The sequence below is a fragment of the Heptranchias perlo genome, chromosome 22 (genome assembly GCF_035084215.1).
Source record: "Heptranchias perlo isolate sHepPer1 chromosome 22, sHepPer1.hap1, whole genome shotgun sequence".
Classification (NCBI taxonomy): Eukaryota; Metazoa; Chordata; class Chondrichthyes; order Hexanchiformes; family Hexanchidae; genus Heptranchias; species Heptranchias perlo.
The window spans coordinates 25,400,638-25,420,504 of record NC_090346.1 but is presented as its reverse complement, the minus strand read 5'-3'; the positions used below and the strand labels follow the sequence as shown (position 1 = coordinate 25,420,504).

At 40.7% G+C, this 19,867-nt stretch overlaps 1 protein-coding gene and 1 pseudogene across 1 annotated transcript in view; both read right to left on the bottom strand.

Moving 5' to 3' along the window:
* Window positions 1–19,867, bottom strand: part of pemt (phosphatidylethanolamine N-methyltransferase) — a 107,055-nt gene that overhangs the window by 2,895 nt on the left and 84,293 nt on the right. The window contains exons 5-6 of the mRNA XM_068003163.1: window positions 12,396–12,507; window positions 1,794–1,868 (exon numbers count right to left, since the gene is read on the bottom strand). Of these exons, the coding sequence (XP_067859264.1) occupies window positions 1,794–1,868; window positions 12,396–12,507 (187 nt within the window). The remainder of the gene's footprint in view (window positions 1–1,793; window positions 1,869–12,395; window positions 12,508–19,867) is intronic.
* Window positions 7,080–7,630, bottom strand: LOC137340902 (histone H2B 1/2-like; annotated as a pseudogene).

The window sequence follows — 19,867 nt, the reverse complement described above, 5'->3', positions numbered from 1 at the left end:
ACTGTTTACACAGCTCTAATGTCATGTTTTGACCAAAATGCACTGTCTAGATTTTAATAAATATAAAAAGGACCAAGATAAAGGGAAGTCTCCTCCAATATAGTGAAATGGTAAAATTCCACTTTATCAATGATAGACTGAGTTGGTTTTATACAATTAGATACTTAATTCTTTTCCCAGAATATCTTTTTGAATTTCATATTTGTAATATCATTCCTCTTTCTGACCAGGTTGCAATAGCCAATAAAATAACTCAAATATCGAAAATAAACAGGCATATAATTCAATATTTTATATTACTATGCATTGGTTTTATCCTTGCCAATTTTCTTTCCTCTCTTCTGAAAGCATTGACTACTTGCAGAATTATAGCTCCCTGGGTGTGTGTTGTCATCCTGAAACATGGCCAAACAGCCATTATTCATGCATGCGCAACGACAATGAATGTTGGCAGCTTATTCACCTTTGTGAGTTCAACCTGATCCTGTCCTTGGTTGACATCCCCAGATAGACATTTCCAGCAGGGGTCGCTGTGTAGTAGGAACCCTGACCAATGTTCCCCTCCCTACCCCAGGGCACTGAGGCCGTCTGCCACTCTAGCTAAAGTCAGCTAACTTTGACCATACTGCTTTGTACAGCTCAGCTACTGACTGGATAAACATGTTGAGCCACTGCAGCAGTAAGGTGGAATTTTGAAATTCTAAAGGGATACTAGATATCTTGGTCAAAAGTTTAAGCAGTCAAAGACATACACACAACGACGATATCCTTCAAAAGCCACCATGCACTAGAAATGCACCTCTTTCACAAGCTAAACTGTCTGTGAAGCACATGTGAAGGTACTTTTACATAAAAAGAGCGTCATCAACCACATGTGCATGATACCCCCGTCATTGTATAAAACCAACTCCAATGTAAAGGACCAGACTTGCAGAGATCCGAGGACAGGTCTCCACTTAAAAACTAAACCCTTCTTTTTTAGTTATGGGAATTCAAGCCTCCAACGACTATTGATTAGGAGCAGTGGGTATCAGCTAAAGCAAACAAGAGGATAGCAAACAAAAGGCAAGGGCCTCTTTTTCAGCTTTGCTGCTCCAAGACCCTGTATGAGAATATAAAAACACCTGCAGTGGTTTATGTATTTAAAGTGGAGATCTCCCCTCTTTGGCATTTGCTGTAAGACTGAGGTGAAAAGCACAGATCAGGTCCATAATTAAGTATACAGATCACCTTGAGAAGGAAACTGGCACAGTTGAACAGCATTAACATTGGAATAGACCTGGTGTAAATTACTCTTCAGGCACAGTCAGAGAAATAAATCTGAGCAAGAAGCCATAGATTTGTGTCTGTGTGTATAATTAAAATTTTGGGCCAGTACAAAATATGCCTTTTACATTAGTTAATTTGCATATTTGGCACTAATCCTTTATTCAGTTATACACTTAAAAGAACTGAGCTGCAGGTACAACAGAGAAATTCCAGAAGTCTCTCATTTGGGAGGCACAACTATGGAGATTAATCCAAAGCAGACACTACATGATTTTGGTGCCTCGACCAAGCCAAGCGCTCAAAGTTTACTGTAGGCTGCTGTGCCTTTCTCAACTTGTACCCTGTATTTAAGGGGAAGCTAGATAAGTACATGGGAGAAGAAAGGAATAGAAGAATATGTTGATCGGGTGAGATGAAGTAAGGTGGGAGGAGGCTCATGCGGAGCATAAACACCGGCATAGACCTCTTATGCTGAATGGCCTGTTTCTATGCTGTAAATTCTATGTAAGATGTACAATACCTACCCTTCAATCAGAATTGCAATCTTGTATACTGCTGCCACCCAAGCAGTCAGGACCAATCCTGCAGGACTAGCGTTTCTGTTGATTTATACCAGTGGAGGAGAAAAAGATGAAACAAAGGAGACATTATTTCCAGATTACTCACAGTACCATACCAATAGGTCTCTGAAATTAGATACGTGATGAAAACAGTTTATCCATTCATCATCAAATAGATATGTCAGTGATGCAGTGTCACTTTTTTTTTTCACTTTTGCAAATTACAGGACAAAATCAGTAGTGTTATCAGGGAAATATTATTCAGGAACCAACTGAAGTTAATTTCTCAAACTATTTTTCCACTTGCACTATGATCAACTTCTTTTGTTTCAGATAAATTGTCATGGTTATAATTTAGGTTATAAAGAAATTGTCCTGATTTATTCATCCCATTAGGCTTTTTGCATTTGATGCTCCATTCTGTCTACTTCATCTTTGATTATCATGTTGCATTCCCATCTCCCAAATACAAAGAGTCAAAATCTCACTTCTTACGAGCACAATCTTACTTCACCTAGCTATGATCTCACTTTCCTCTTTCCCCAAAGCATGATTTTGATTCTTCCTCCCAGCAACTGCAGGCAGACAGACATTCCAGGTGGTCCAAACTAATTGAACAATTAAACATCCCAAACTACAAAACTAGCAAACACTGGCCAACCAACAGTTAGAAAAAAAACAAATAACTCAAAACAGCCCTGAGTATAGGCCCATAAAAATGCAGTGGTGTCAAGATTTAATTAATTCCACTTGGATCGGAATATTTTATGCTCCATTACTTCAATTACTTGTTCTGAAATAAAAAAATATATTAAACGTCTGGAGCTCAAAACCATAATATCGTGCCTTTTAAACTATAAAGTATAAAACAACTGAACTCGACTTCAAAAGGAATACATAAAATAGGTCAATGGTCCTCGGCTGGTAAGAACTGAGGAATTGATGCTATGTTGCTAATTTACAGAACGAAGCAGTTATAAACTATAATAAACTATTTGGTTTATTAGCAATATTAAGGCTCCATTTGTCAAAAAACTAACATTAAAATAAAGATACTTCAATAAGATTGTCAGGGACTCACTAAATTCAGTATTTATCCAGTAAGAAGACCTCAATGAATGACTCACAAGTGACACAGTTGTAAATCGGTTAGGATGTCAAATCTACTTGCTAGATAAATGTACTTGGGTCCTTGAGTTTTCTGTTTATATGGTGGATATAATACTGACACAATAAATGATAAGACTAAAATAATCATAATCAGAAATGAGCAGACATACTGTTGGAATTGTTTAGCGCAGGAGGAGGTCATTGAGCCCTTGTCTGTATTTAAAGCATTTAGAGTTACTGGAACGTAGCAACATGTTCCTATTTAGAGTCAATGGAACATCAGAACATGTTCCGATTTAGAGTTACTGGAACTCATCTATTTTTTTATTGGCTTATTACATGCTATCATACTAAACTTGGAGTGAGGAGAAAGGTTAGGAGAAATGTCTTTATGGAGCATGCAAGCTTTCACAAGGAGTGTTGAAGGAGAAACTGTTGCATTTTTAAAGGGAAAATTGGATAAATATTTATCCAATATAAAGAGAGAGATTCGGGTTGTGTGAGGGAGAGGATGTGTGTGAGGGAGATAATGTTTGTATGAGTGAGGGAGGGAGAGGGACATACATAAAGACAGAGAAACATGTCCACGAGGGATACAGAGTACTAGTCATAATGCAAGAAAGATATGCATACAAAGTGAGAAAAACAGGAATTGTGTGAGAAGCCTACAGATGAAAGGAGATTGAATCAAGAAGACTTACATAAAATGGCTGAGAGAGTCAGAGGCAAGCCCAATCTCCATAAGGTTGGCAATTACTCAGCTCACTGTTTAAAATTAGAGTTCAGATGAAATTGAGCTTTGGAACTCATGCCAATTGTCCAAGCAACTGTTCCTTGATGAAACCGCCCGGTCTCAGGCAGCACAGAAGCAATTTGGCAAATAAAATGGAATGGAGTGATCTTCAGCCACAATTGCACCCCCCAAAAAATGGCCTGCTCACCTCGTACCTGCCCCAAAGCAATACAGCTCAAGTCAGGGAGCGTGACCTAATGGTGCATGAGATTTCCTTGATGTGCCACCTATTTACCACCCCAACAAATCATCGCCACTATAAAGGTGGCAGTGTTCAGTCCAAATGGTGACCCAGAGGTCGGAAAGAAACAGGAAGGTCATAGGTAGAGATCCTGCAACACAGTATTGGCTGGAAGTGACTTGCAATATTTAAAAGCTGCAAAATCTCTGTATTGAAAGATACTTGCTGATTTTTTTCTGGTAATTTAAAGAGGGTTTCCCTATGGGGATTCCATTGTTTCTGTCCATTGCCAGAAAAATGAAGCATCATGTGCACAGGCAACATTTAACCCATAGGTATCCATAGGGTCTACAGATCAAGTAAGTCCTATCTGGATTTATCTTATTGGCAGTGTCTGAGAAGGTTGCGGTTTCTCCTGGATATAGTAACTGAGATATGCCAGTTGTTGAAACCTGACCTGCAGCATCTTTCCAACAAGGCACAATCTTGTCAGTGGCTGTACAGCACTACATGTTTATGCATCCAGATGTTTCCAAGCAGCCTTTGCTGGCATTATTCACATCAGTCAATCAGTAGTGCATCGGTGCATTACACAGCGAATGGATGCCCTGCTCAGGCATGCTTCTGAGTTCATTAACGTCCCTCTGAACCCAGCAAAGCAGAGAGAGACCACGAACGATCAATTTCTTTTGAGGAGCTGCATTCCCTCAAGTGCAGAGTGCCATTCATGTCACCCATGCGGCAATAAAGGCCCCATCTGAAAACACCGTCAATTTCATGAACTGGAAGGGATTTCAGCCACTGATGGTGCAGATAATGAGTGATGCAAGCCACCTCATTCTGCATGTCAAAACATACTACCCAGGAAGCACCCATATGCCTTTTATTCTCAGTCAATCCAGGACACCTGCACTGATCAACCAGAGCACTGTGTCAGGATGGCTGATAGGAGACCTGGAGTACCAGCTTCAGCCATGGTTGATGACTCCTTTCTGTTATCAGAAGACAAAGGCACAAATAGGTACAATGAAGCATTGAGTGCTACACGAATAATAGATGAGCAGACCATCGGGATTCTCAAGTCCAGTTTCAGTTGGATTGGTCAAGGGAAGCCCTACAGTCCAGCAACGGTCTGCACCTTCCATAATTTGGCCATTACAAAGGGATTGCACCTTCTATCTGCAGATGAAGAGGAAGAGGGAAAAGAAAACAAATCTCCTGATCAGGAAAAGGATACCCAAGTGAGAGGGGAGGTGGCACAGGACAACCAGCTGTCAGAAGCATGTACCACCAGGCAGAACATCGTCAGGCACACTCCGACAGCTTAGAACAAAAAGCCCTTGATTGACCCTTGCCTGCTCTTAGATGACCATTATCCAAAGGAGGGCAGACTTACAAACCTGAATCACCATATAAGAAAGATAACAGGAAACTTCCATTGAAAGAGTACACAAACACACCGAATTGCCACATATTTATATACACAAAAAAGGGCAGGGAAATACTAGGTGTTCCTTTGAGTCTATCCATATTTGACATAGAGGGAGTGATTTTAAATCCCAAGAACAGTGGGTTGCAGGCGGGTGGGAGTTGAAAATAGTTGTTTTTTGGGTCGCGACCGCAACCCGGCTTTATTTCCGGGTTTAATGTCGGCGCATAAAAGTACAGGCTTCCCACTGGGAATGCAAAGTCCAAAAATTTTGAGCTTGCGCCCCCAAAAAAACAACTATTTTCAACTCCCACCCACCCCCAACCCACTTGGGGTTTAAAATCACCCCTAGTGCAACTTCTATATAAATCACCTCCTTCCTGGACACAATATTCTAGATGAGGCCTGACAATATTGTCTCTTCATTATGCCCTCCTACTACTCATTCTTATCAGCATGCTCTTGTGCCTAAAACTCTTTATCATGTGTGACGCCAACCTCTTACTCCTATGTGGTGCTACCTCAGTGTCAGGAGGATGAAAGGTTTGTGGTAGGGTCTGTACCAATGGAGCCTTAGAGGACTGAGGAGGCACTTGCCTCAGTGTTGTCGATGTCCTTGCAGGACCTGCTTCCTGTGCGATTTCCCCATGGCCCACTGGGCCCAGGCCAGAAGCTCCCACCTGTGCTGGCATTAGAGGGGACTGCATTGATGCAGCCATACAGTCACTATCATGAGAAACACCCTAAGCTAGGGTGTTCTTGAGGGCATCTATGGAAGCAATCATTGCTGCCACTCTAGGAGCAATAATTGCCCTTAAGACCTCCTGCAGACATCTTGAGGTTGCAGAGGTCTCCTGGAATGCCACACTCGCCAAAGTGGTCTTTGTGTCATGTCATACCTCCTTCACGATGTTGCAAATGTGGGTTGTGAACTTCTCCAACTTATCCACCATCCACTATACATGAGAGGAGACCAGCTCTACTGCCTGCACATAAGATCTATGCTCCCGAATCATGGATCTTTTAAAGACTGGGCCATGAGATCTTGATCCTTGGGCTCCTCTGCCGAGGGCAGTCATTTCTGCATCCTCCGGAGAGGGACGGCTGTTTCCTCATTATTCCCTCCCAGCTTCCCCCGCTCACTGGTGCTCTGTGATTCACACTGTGATGTACTTTCTGTTCCATTATTTGCTTCCTCCCAAATGGGTGTATCTGGGCTGGTGCTTGAATAAGTAAGATGTCATGACAGAGTCAGTGAATCTGGTACAAGAGTGGGCATTGTGGGGTTGCTAGACTGCTCATCAGATCTTTCTTTCTCTAAAGGTCCAGCACCTGCGAGGGACATTCCATTTAGGAGAGCATTCTGCAATTTGTGAATCAGAAGATGTGAGCAAGGAATGATAGGAGACCTTTCAAGAAATCAGCATGTTTGAAGAATGCAAACACTCCAAGTGATCCAACCAATTTCAATCTGAACCTGAGTGATCTCCTTCAACTTTTCCATCTCCCACTGTCTCCCCGGTGTGTACGATGAGTAATTCCTCATGATGTCTATTCTGAGGCTTGATAGATGATCTTCTCCACCCATAGTACACCTTTATCTTTGCAAAGGAGAAGCATGTGCACAACCAAAGAACACATTGATCGAGACAGGCTACAAACTAATTCAGAATTTAATTTCACACAGGTGTCTGCAGACATTCTATTATGACCGTGCTTTCAGTAACTTGTGGAGCTTTACTTTGAGCTGGAGTACTTGGTCACAGCCTTTGTCCCTTCTGACATGATATGCTTAACCAGCTTCCCGGGTAGCAGCAGACGCATGGCGGTCTGGATCTCCCGGAAGCTGATGGTCGAGCACTTGTTGTAATGGGTCAGGTAGGAAGCCTCACCTTCCATGCGCTCAAAAATATTGCTCACAAAGGAGTTCATGATGCTTATGGCCTTGGAGGTGATGCTGGTGTCCAGTGAATTTGCTTCATCACTTTGTAGATGTAGATCGAGTAACTCTCCTTCCTCGACCTTCACTTCTTGCCATCCTTTGCTGTGACTTTACTTACGATTTTCTTGGCACCCTTCTTGGGATCTGCTTTCTTCTCCTCAGTCATTTTCAAACTCAACACTGATCATACTTTAAGGTGCAAGCAATGCAGCAATCTCCACTTATACATGGCAGGATCTACAAGGCACAAGTCAGGAGTGTGATGGAATACTCTCCACTTGCCTGGATGAGTGCAGCTCCAACAACACTCAAGAAGCTCGACACCATCCAGGGCAAAGCAGCCCGCTTGATTGGCACCCCTTCCACCACCCTAAACATTCACTCCCTTCACCACCAGCGCACAGTGGCTGCAGTGTGTACCATCCACAGGATGCACTGCAGCAACTCACCAAGGCTTCTTCGACAGCACCTCCCAAACCCGCGACCTCTACCACCTAGAAGGACAAGAGCAGTAGGTACATGGGAACAACACTACCTGCACGTTCCCCTCCAAGTCACACACCATCCCGACTTGGAAATATATCGTCGTTCCTTCATTGTCGCTGGGTCAAAATCCTGGAACTCTCTTCCTAACAGCACTGTGGGAGAACCTTCACCACACGGACTGCAGAGGTTCAAGAAGGTGGCTCACCACCACCTTCTCAAGGGCAATTAGGGATGGGCAATAAATGCTGGCCTCGCCAGCGACGTCCACATCCCATGAACGAACAAAAAAAAAGAACTGTGACATGGGACAGTGGAGTGGTTGGACAGAGATGTGTGGTTGTGAAGGAGTGGGGGTTTGGCGGGGTCAGTAAAATGTTTATGGCCTCGCACAGCCGTTGATGTGTAGTTGAGCTGACACTGACCGCCTGAGCCATGTCTCTCCAAAACGCATGAACCTCCTATTTCTCAGGCTTCCTTTCCTCAGTACCATTATCTGTGCCAACATCAAAATATCTTGGGGTTATAGCCATTGCAGGTCTTTGTTGCTCCTCCTTCTGCCATTGGAATTGTAACCCGAGCTCTAGCTCCAGCTCTCTCTCTCTCTCTCTCTGTCTCCTTCTAATCAAACTGCTGTGCTTATGGCCCTTTAAGCTATAGCAGCCTTTGAACTGCTGCAGTTAGACTGCTTTTCCTTCTGTGGAGAAGAACGTTAGGAGCAGCATTCCCTACTCTAAACCCGCCATGAATAGTAAATTAGCCCCTCCTCCCAAAGGAAAACATGGTCTGTGCAAGCGGGATCTGGTAGGTAGGCAAAAATCCCACCCTGCCGTTTCTCTAATGGGCCTAGGAAAATTTAGGCTTTACTGCTTTTCAACCTGGTGCTGCTGGTCAGTGCTGAACTTGCACGTGTGCATGGTGAAACAGTGCATTAGTGACACCCTTAATGCAGCACTGGATGGGGCATAGTAGCTGTCTCATGTGCTGTATTCTATGGGTACCTGGAAACTTCCAGTGGCATAAAAGCTGAGGCCAGTCTTGACCTTCATTGCCTTAGAAAGTACCGCACGAATGGCCGATTGCTCTTGTGGCCAATGCCTGTGGGCCCGATCGCACAAGTTGGACACAACTGCCTTTGTGATTATATCACCCACTACTCCTCCATGGGGTTAGTAGACTCTGATGTAGTTTGTGTTCTGTGATGTTATTCTTTGATGAAGTCTGCATTGTTGAGCTGATATCTGTTGCCAATGCATTGTGAGGCAGTCAAAAAGGGGCTGTTGGCTCATTTTCCAAATGACCATGAATCACTCTCTGCTAATACCTACTACGGCTGCTGTCCTTATCATTAAATTAACTCCAGCTCACAGTGTGAGATATTTCCTAGCTGGCTGTTTTTGCTGTGGTAAATATTGTATACAAAGGGGACTTAGTTATGTCGACAAATGGATTTCTGCATTTTAAATATTACTAGTTCTGGGTTAGCATTTATTGAACCAATAACACGAGTTAAATAAAAGACTGGCATCTTGTAGATTAATTTAAATTGTATCTCTTTGGAAATACAATAAAATATATTTTAAAAAAATCATGAAACAGTAATTAGAACAGAGAATAGCACAAAATATATTATCTGAAGTTGAGCCAGGTAATCAAATACACATCTCAACCTAATAAAATAATTAAAGACTAGTCCAGATTGTTTTTCAAATATTAAGCTCAAAGTTTTTGGACATTCAGTACATAACAAGTGTATGATACTAATTTACAATGTCCTGTTCAAGAAAATTAATTTCATTCCAAATACATTACAGTCTTAATAAGTGATTTTGTACAAAATTCTAAATGATATGACTACGCATACATTGTGGATATTATAGAAAGGACCATAAACTCTAGGAACAGATCTGCATGTTTCATTTCAGCACTAAATCCTGAAATTGTCAATTATCACAGATAATGAGCAAAATTAAAATTCTAATTTATTACTATTTGATCAGTGCACCAAACACTGGAATAATATTAGTTTGCTTAGTTATAATTTAATTATCTTTAAAGAAGAGAACTTGAAGTACTGTACAGTGAAATAGCCTGTTAGAATAAAACAGAGTACTAGAGATCAAACCACGCCAACCAGGATTAAAATATATTTAAAACAATTATGAGGTATCCCATCAACAGCATTAAACAAAATCTGGTGATCTAAGCTATAAATTTTTTAAGTATGTGACAATGCTACTGAATGGGTCTAAAACCATTTGATAAATTAAAAATATGCCTCAAGATTTCTGTTTAAGTAATGTAAAAGATTATGGCTAGTTTTGTGACAGAATGTAGTACAGCACATGGGCAGACAAGTAAACAGACCAGCACATGCTAATCAGTGGTTATGAAATGTAAGGTAGGTGCAATAAATTGAACATGGAAAATATAAACTGTAGGTACTACTGGTGTATCATATTTACTTTTCACTTGCAGGATTTCCCTTTCGTGATCTGTAACACACACTCTTTCCAGTATATAAATGGTCTGTGCTCAATCCTATATGGGTCCTGGAAAGTACATCATTTTCTTTGAAAATGCAGTTGTGCCTCAGGACCTCAGGTAACCTGGCAGGGGAATACCAAGACACTAAAATTGCAGGTAAGCTCTTTGGAATTTGAAATTATGCTGTGTGAAGATCATCTTATAAATAATGCATTCATGTAAAATTTCATTCTTCACTATTTTATAGAATCAAATAATTTTACAACACTGAAGGAGGCCATTCGGCCCATCGCACATGGGCTAGCTTTCTGAAAGAACTATCCATTTAGGCCTATTACCCTACCCTTTATACATGTTTCAACATTTATTTTTAAAATATTTATCCACTTCTATTTTAAAAGTTATTATAGTTCTGCTTTCACCGCTTTTCTGGTAAGACATTTTGGATCTAAAAAAAATCAAAGCTCTGCCTTCACTCTTTTGGTGATGACCTTCAAATTATGCTCTCTAGTTACCAACACACCAACCAATGGAAATAGTTTATCCTTATAAAAACCCCTTATAATTTTGAATGCTTCTATCAGTCTACCTCTTAACCCTCTCTATCCTTTTGAAAAAAGCCCTAGTTTCTCATGTTTCTAACTAAAGTCTCTCATATCATCTTGGTGAATCTCTTCCATACCCACTTCATGGCCTTGGCATTCTCCTAAAGCAGGGTGTCCAAAATGGGACACAATATCCTAACTGTGGTCTAACCACAAATCTGTATGGATTGATCATTGCTCCTTTTACTTTTGTATTCTATGCCCCTATTTATAAATCCTAGGAACCCATAAGTACTTTTTTAAACAGCTTTATCAACTTGTCCTCCCATTTTTGAAGGTTTGTGAATCAGAACCTGTAAGTCTCTATGCTCCTCCTTTCTTTATTCTTTCTTGCAAAATGTATCACCTCACAATTCTCTGCGTTAAATTTCATCCGGCATCTATTAGCACAATCTACTAATCTGACTGTGTACTCCTGAATATGCAGTGCAGTCCTCCACATTTAACCAAAGTCCCTATTTTTGTGCCATCTGTAAATTTTGATATTATGTCCCCCAGTCTACATTATGTGTCTACTGAGAAGAGCAATGATCCCTGGGGGGCACCACTAGAGCAGGTCAGAGGCTGAGTGTTCTGCGGCAAGTAGCTCACCTCCCCAAAGTTTCTCCACCACCTACAAGGCACAAGTTAGGAGGGTGATGGAATACTCTCCACTTCCCTGGATGGATGCAGCTACAAGAAGCTCGACACCATCCGGGACAAACCAGTCTGCTTGATCGGCAGTCCATACACCACCTTAAACATCCATTCCCTCCATCATCGGCACACCGTGGCTGCAGTGTGTACTATCTACAGGATGCAGCAACTCACCAAGGCTTCTTTGACAGCACCTCCCAAACCCGTGACCTCCACCGCCTAAAATGACAAGCGCAGCAGGTGTATGGGAACACCATCACCTCCAAATTCCTCTCCAAGTCACACACCATCCCGACTCGGATGTATATCATCATTCCTTCATCGTCGCTGGGTCAAAATCCTGGAACTCCCTACCTAACAGTATTGTGGCATTACCGTCACCACATCGACTGCAGTGATTCAAGAAAGCAGCTCATCCGCACTTTCTCAAGGGCAACTAAGGATGGGCAATAAATGCTGGCGGTGCTAATGATGCTCATATCTCGAGAATGAATTTTTAAAAATCCCGTCAGTCCAAAAAATCCATTAATCACTACACCCTGATTTCCATCCTTCAGCCAACTTCCTATCCATGCTTTCACATTCTCTTTAATACTACATGGCTTAATTTTAACAAGACTCCTATGCAGCACTTATCAATGCCTTTAAAAAATCCATATGCACAATATGCAATTCCTTTATCAATGCTCTCCATTAATGAAAATGTTAATTATTTTATTTTAACGTATGCATTAAAAGAGTGGATCAAGGAATTTAATAGTCACATTAGCATTCGTATCTCATCTTCTCTCAGTAATTTCAAGGCCTGTGTGTTATGAAAGGAAAAATAAAAATCAAGAGTGAGGAAGGAAGGCAAGAGACAAGAAGAAATGCATTGTGATTTTAAATTTGCATACTTACATGACAGCCCAGCCCAAGTAGATTAACGTGCTTCCCCAATACATAGGGTTCTCCATTATATTAAAAGGAAAGGACAGTACCTTGGTCTCCATCAAGACGCCAAAATAGTCTCCTGTGAAAAGTATATGCTAATTTTATTTGGCTTGTATAATCTGTGCAAATCATTTCTTCACCACAGCTCAAGGTAAGTATATTTATGGGCTATACATTATAGAACTGCTATATATTTTGTGTAATAGATGTCATGATAATTCACTGCTGGAAAACCCTTACTATAGAGGGTTTTCTTTATGGTTAGGGAAGCAAGAACTTGCATTTATATAGTGTCTTTCACAACCTCAGAACGTCCCAAACTGCATTAAAACCAATGAAGTACTTTTTGAAATGTAGTCATTACTGTAATGTAGGGAAACACGGCAGCCAATTTGTGCACAGCAAGATCACACAAACAGCAATGAAATAAATTACCAGATAATATGTTTTAGTAATGTTGGCTGAGAGATAAATATTGGACAGGACACCAGGGAGAACGCCCCTGCTCTTCTTCAAAATAGTGCCATGGGGTCTTTTACGTCCACCCGAGAGGGCAGACGGGGCCTCGGGAGATTGATGTAGAATTCCATAGATGGTAGGTATTAAAAAATCATGGGTATTTTATAAAATTTGGATATTTGACCAAATGTCAATGTAGGAGAATGTATTTCTGATGCAAGATTCCCTACATTGTCCATATGCTAGAAGAAACCTTGCTATGGTGGCAGTAGAGCTGAAGGTATGTGACATCACAACCACCCTTATAACAATTTAATTCACATCATGTCACTTCTACCATCCTCACTGCATTTTATATTTATATCTGGCATCACGTTTAAAGCACTAATTTAATTTTGCACTGGTTTTAAATTTACTGTCACTTTCACTAAAACATCCAGATATATAATTCATTGGCTCAGAGATGCAGGAGGCCAGTCTCACCAGTATAGTTCTGAAACCAAAAAGAATATAAAGTATTTTGCCTTAAAGCTACAGGTAACATTGGACAGGTTTGCTTTTGCAGCTTATGTCATCAGAACTATCTGACTAATTTGCTGCCTTAAAACTCACCGTCTGTCACTTTCCTATATTTTATATACTGGAGAAAATACTTTACAATCTGTCAATCTGTTCTGTTACTGAGGTACCACTAATTATTACAGCCTCCTACGTCTGAGTTATTCTATTACTGAAAAGATTACTGACAATGGTTTTATAATTTTAAAAAATATATCAAGGTGACTTTTTGGACTATAATCTACACCTTCAAAGTAGATTACAAAGGCATTCCTACAGAAATGGGGCTACTGGACATGGGGTCTGTAAAACTCATGTTTTATATTCATATCTGAATAGGTTACAATGTGTAGGCAAATGAAATGTTGTATTTTCAAGTGGCTGTCTGCCATTTTCTATGCTTTGATTTGTTCTTGAATATCTATTGTAGCTATTTTGACTACAATTTGTACATTGTAATCTTTTTTAAAAATACAAATCTTTATTGAACTATGCAAAGTCTACACACATTTGTGCTTAGATGCAGGATCTTGTTCAGCTCATGTGTGTTTACGTGAATATAACCCTTTTGCTTCAGGCAATACATTTTATGTTTAACTTTATGGGGAAAACATTAATAGAATGTTAAAAGTTCAGTTCTATTTTCCTTGGATGTTACATGGGTACATTTAATTTCTTACACATTTAATTTGCACAATCCTTATTTAAAATCTTAAAATATGCATTTGGTTGCTGACCACTTGCATTTAAGCGATTGAAAGACTTTCAAAGGGTGCTATTCTGGCAATGAATCAGTATTTTCATTGCTTGTAGTTTGCATGCAAATCAGAACTGTTGTTTGTTCAAGTACCTGCATGCCATTTTCTACACTCTGGTTGATGTCTTTTTGTCAAAGCCACATGTGAATTTTTTTGGACTATGTTTGCTCTATACCATTTTCAATCCATAGCAAAAAAATTACCATTTTAAACAAGTTTAACATTTATTGCCCTAGTGACCAGTAAGGTCAGATAAGTACAAAGACAGGTTGCATAAACTTGGCTTGCATTCCCTTGAGTATAGAAGATCTGATCGAGGTGTTTAAAATGTCAAAAGGATTCGATTGGGTAGATACAAAACTATTTTCTCTGGTGGGGGAAATCAAGAACAAGGAGACATAATCTTAAAATTAGAGCTAGGCCATTTTGGAGGGAAATCAGGAAGCACTTTTTCACGCATGGGGTAGTGGAAATCTGGAATTCCCTTCCCCAAAAGTCTGTGGATGCTGGGGCTTTCAAGACTGAGATTGATAGATTTTTGTTAGGTAGGGATATTAAAGGATATGGAGCTAAGGTGGGTAAATGGAGTTGAGGTACTGGTCAACCATGATCTAATTGAATGGTGGAGCTGGCTTGAGGGGTTGAATGGCCTCCTCCTGTTCTTATGTTCCTAAGGCCCACTGTGCAAACATTATAGAGATGCCTCTGATGACACACGTAACCCAAACGTGGTTGCAAAATAATATTTGAAAAATAGCTTAATAAAAGGCTTTTGCACTACCACTGCCTCTTTTTTATACCTAAGATCATTACAAACACGTCAAAGGATTTTGAAATCTGATTGTGTAAACATTTTTTCAAATTTGCAAAGAAGTACATAAACAGTTTGTGTACAAAAACAGATTGTGCCATTATTTTTTTTTGATAATCTGTCTTGACAATACATTTTTGACAAAGCATAAAAACTGTGGAAATAGCAAATTAAAATGAATGTTTTTATAAAGTTTTACAAATATGTATAGATTTGATTGCCTGCAGTACTTGCCTGTAAGCATCTGGTAATGTTCAAATAAGGATAGAGATCATAGTGAACAGATGTTTAATGTATCAAGTTCTAAATCATTGTTTTATAATGCCAAAAGGATAACAGCTATTTGATAACATCGTGCTAAGAATTTCTGGAAATTTAATATGATTTGTCTAAGGGCAATTTGACCAACTACAAAACATACATACTGTACTATGTTGTCTTCAGATGCAGACATAATCATTAGCCAATCGTTCCTGTGACACAGAATTACAGCTTTTCAACTATATTGGTCTAACTTACAAGGTTGCAGTGATGTAACTTTTTCTAAAAGAACCATTTTCAACAGCTATATTACCATTCAAAACATCCAACTGGACAAGATATTCTGACATCTTTTTTGGGTCCAATATAGTAATTAAAGTATTCAAACTTTTGGGAATAGTGATTGCTTCAAATGAAAAAGAATTATAGTTTATCAATCCAGACTTCTCCAGCTATATAACATTTTGTTGCTGTTGTTTGAATCACTGATTAATCTGCTGGGAGTTGCAACTTTTATAAACCATTGCGAAAATTGTGTAACAAAGAGGTGCTTGAAACTATTCAATTCCAAACTTACTTGTTCAAAAAAAACTTTAATACATATTTAAATATCATGCTCATGTGATATTTTATAGGTGTGCACTGAATGTGTCACCAGGCTGCATTTTCTTGAGTAGCATTGTGCAAAAGAAGATTGGAGTATGTTGTTACTTGAGGCTCTGAGAATGTAGGTGTACAAGTAGGCTCCCTGGGCTTGGCCCCTGGTTCCCGCAATGGGATTTGGGGGTGGGTTGCTTCTCTCTTCTGGTGCCCCGACTGTGGTGATTAGATTATCTTTTATTGATAGCACTTATGGTTGCCAACTCTGGTTGGATATATTCTGGGAGGTTTCATCACATGACCTCTCACCTCCACTGCCCCAATCCTACCTTTCTGCTATTGGCTGCTGGACATGTCCATCCTCGCGATACACTGCCTTCCCACACCAATTGGAAAGCGAACAGACGCTTTGTTACCTGACTGGATGATTCTTGACTTTCAGTCAAACAGCATTTTTCCCACATCTCAGTTTTTCATGTCCCTATGATTTTTCTCCAGGATTGTTTGCAGCAGTGTCTCAAATTCCTGGAGATTCCAGGACAATTTGGGAGGGATGGCAACCTTAGCAGCACTGGGTATCGCTGGGAGGTGATCACATTGCAGAGGCTATACATCACATATTCAAATTGGCATCAATGGTTTATCCACGATTGTTGTGCAAGCGGACCATTTCCACCGTAGCATGAGGTGAGGGGAAGGGGTTCAACTGTAAGCTTTTCTAAGCTACATAGAAACATAGAAAATAGGAGCAAGAGTAGGCCACTTGGCCCTTCGGGCCTGCTCCTCCATTCAAAATGATAATCGCTGATCGTCTAACACAGTACCCTGTTCCCACTTTTTCCCCATTTCCCTTGATCCCTTTAGCATTAAGAAATAAATCTATCTCCTTCTTGAATACATCTAATGACTTGGTAGAGAATTGCACAGGTTCACCACCCTCTGAGTGAAGAAATTTCTCCTAATCTCGGTTCTAAATGGCATACCCCGTATCCTGCGACTGTGACCCTGGTTCTGGACTCCCCAGCCATCGGGAACATCCTCCCTGCATCTAGTCTGTCTAGTCCTGTTAGAATTTTATATGTTTCGATGAGATCACCTCTCATTCTTCTAAACTCTAGTGAATATAGGCCTAGTCGACCCAATCTCTCCTCATACGTCAGTCCTGCAATCCCAGGAATCAGTCTGGTAAACCTTCGTTGCACTCCCTCCATGGCAAGGACATCCTTCCTCAGATAAGGAGACTAAAACTGCACACAATACTCCAGATGTGGTCTCACCAAGGCCCTGTATAACTGCAGTAAGACATCCCTGCTCCTGTACTCAAATCCTCTTGCAATGAAGACCAACATACCATTGGCCTTCCTAACTGCTTGCTGCACCTGAATGCTCGCTTTCAGCGACTGGTGTACAAGGACACCCAGGTCTCGTTGCACCTCCCCTTTTCCCAATCTATCACCATTCAGATAATAATCTGCCTTTCTGTTTTTACAACCAAAGTGGATAACCTCACATTTATCCACGTTATACTGCATCTGCCATGTTCTTGCCCACTCACCCAACTTGTCTAAATCACATAGGAGCCTCTTTGCATCCTCCTCACAGCTCACATTCCACCCCAGCTTTGTGTCATCTGCAAACTTGGAAATGTTACATTTAGTTCCCTCATCCAAATCATTGATATATATTGTGAATAGCTGGGGCCCAAGCACTGATCCCTGCGGTACCCCACTAGTCACTGCCTGCCACCTGCAAAAAGACCCGTTTATTCCTACTCTCTGTTTCCTGTCTGTCAACCAATTCTCAATCCATGCCAGTATATTCCCCCCAATCCCATGTGCTTTAATTTTGCACACTAACCTCTTGAGTGGGAACTCATCAAAAGCCTTCTGAAAATCCAAATACACCACATCCACTGGTTCTCCCCTATCTAATCCACTAGTTACGTCCTCAAAAAACTCCAGTAGATTTGTTAAGCATGATTTCCCTTTCATAAACTCATGCTGACTTTGTTCAATCCCGTTAATGCCCTCCAAGTGTTCTGTTATCACATCTTTTACAATAGACTCTAGCATTTTCCCCACTACTGATGTTAGGCCAACTGGTCTGTAATTCCCTGTTTTTTCTCTCCCTCCTTTTTTAAATAGTAGGGTTACATTTGCCACCCTCCAATCTGTAGGAACTGTTCCAGAGTCTATAGAATTTTGGAAGATGGTCACCAATGCATCCACTATTTCCAGGGACACTTCCTTTAGTACTCTGGGATGTAGATTATCAGGCCCTGGGGATTTGTCAGCCTTTAGCTCCATTAATTTCTCTAGCACTATTTTTTTTTTTTACTAATACTGGTTTCCTTCAGTTCCTCCCTCTCACTAGACCCTTGGTTCCCTAACATTTCTGGGAGGTTATTTGTGTCCTCCTTTGTGAAGACAGAACCAAAGTATGTGTTTAATTGTTCTGCCATTTCTTTGTTCCCCATTATCATTTCCCCCATTTCTGACTGTAAGGGTCCTACATTTGTCTTCACTAATCTTTTTCTCTTGACATATTTATAGAAGCTTTTACAGTCAGTTTTTATGTTCCCTGCTAGTTTACTCTCATACTCCATTTTTCCCCTCTTAATCAATCTCTTTGTCCTCCTTTGCTGAATTCTGAACTGCTCCCAATCCTCAGGCTTGCCGCTTTTTCTGGCAATTTTATATGCCTCCTCTTTGGATCTAATACTATCCTTAATTTCTTTTGTAAGCCATGGTTGAGCCATCTTTCCTGTTTTATTTTTGCCCCAGATAGGAATGAATAATTGTTGTAATTCCTGTACACGTTCTTTAAATATTAGCCTTGCCTATTCACCGTCATCCCTTTTAGTAAAGTTCCCCAATCTATCATAGCCAACTCGCACCTCATACTTTCATAATTTCCTTTATTTAGATTCAGGACCCTAGTTTCGGATTCAACTACTTCACTCTCCATCTTAATGAGGAATTCTATCATGTTATGGTCGCTCTTCCCTAAGGGACCCCACACAAGATTGTTAATTATTCCTTTCTCATTGCACAATACCCAGTCTAGAATCGCCTGTTCTCTGGTTGGTTCCTCAACGTATTGGTCTAGAAAACCATCACGTACACACTCCAGGAATTCCTCCCCCACAGTATTATTGCTAATTTGGTTTGACCAATCTATATGTATATTAAAGTCACCCATGATTATAGTTGTACCCTTCTTGCATGCGTCTCTAATTTCCTGTTTAATGCACTCCCCTACATCTCCACTACTGTTTGGGGGCCTATAGACAACCCCCACCAACGTTTTCTGCCCCTTGGTGTTTCTTAGCTCCACCCATACAGATTCCACCGTGATTTTCTGAGCCAATATCCTTCCTCACTATTGCATTGATTTCCTCCTTAACTAACAACACTACCCCACCTCCTTTCCTTTTTTGCCTGTCCTTCCTAAATACTGAATACCCCTGGATGTTCAGTTCCCATCCTTGGTCACTCTGCAGCCATGTCTCCGTAATCGCAACGATATCACAACCGTTAATATCTATCTGCGCTGTTAATTCATCTACCTTTTTGAGAATGCTCCGCGCATTTCGACACAATGCCTTTAGACTTGTCCTTTTAAGATTGCTAGTCATCTTAGTTTTATTTTGCAATATGACCCTATTTGTTTTTTGCCCTTGTTTTCTCTGCCTTCCACTATTGCTTCTTCCCTTTCTGTCTTTTGTTTCTATCCTTGTTTCCCCCTCCTCTGACTCCCTGCTCAGGTTCCCATCCCCCTGCCATTCTAGTTTAAACCTTCACCAACAGTACTAGCAAACAACCCCGGGAGGACATCGGTCCCGGTCCTGCTCGGGTGTAACCCGTCACGCTTGTACAGGTCCCACCTTCCCCAGAACCGGTCCCAATGTCCCAGGAATCTAAATCCCTCCCTCCTACACCATCCCTGCAACCACTCATTCATCTGGTCTATTCTCCTGTTCCTATACTCAC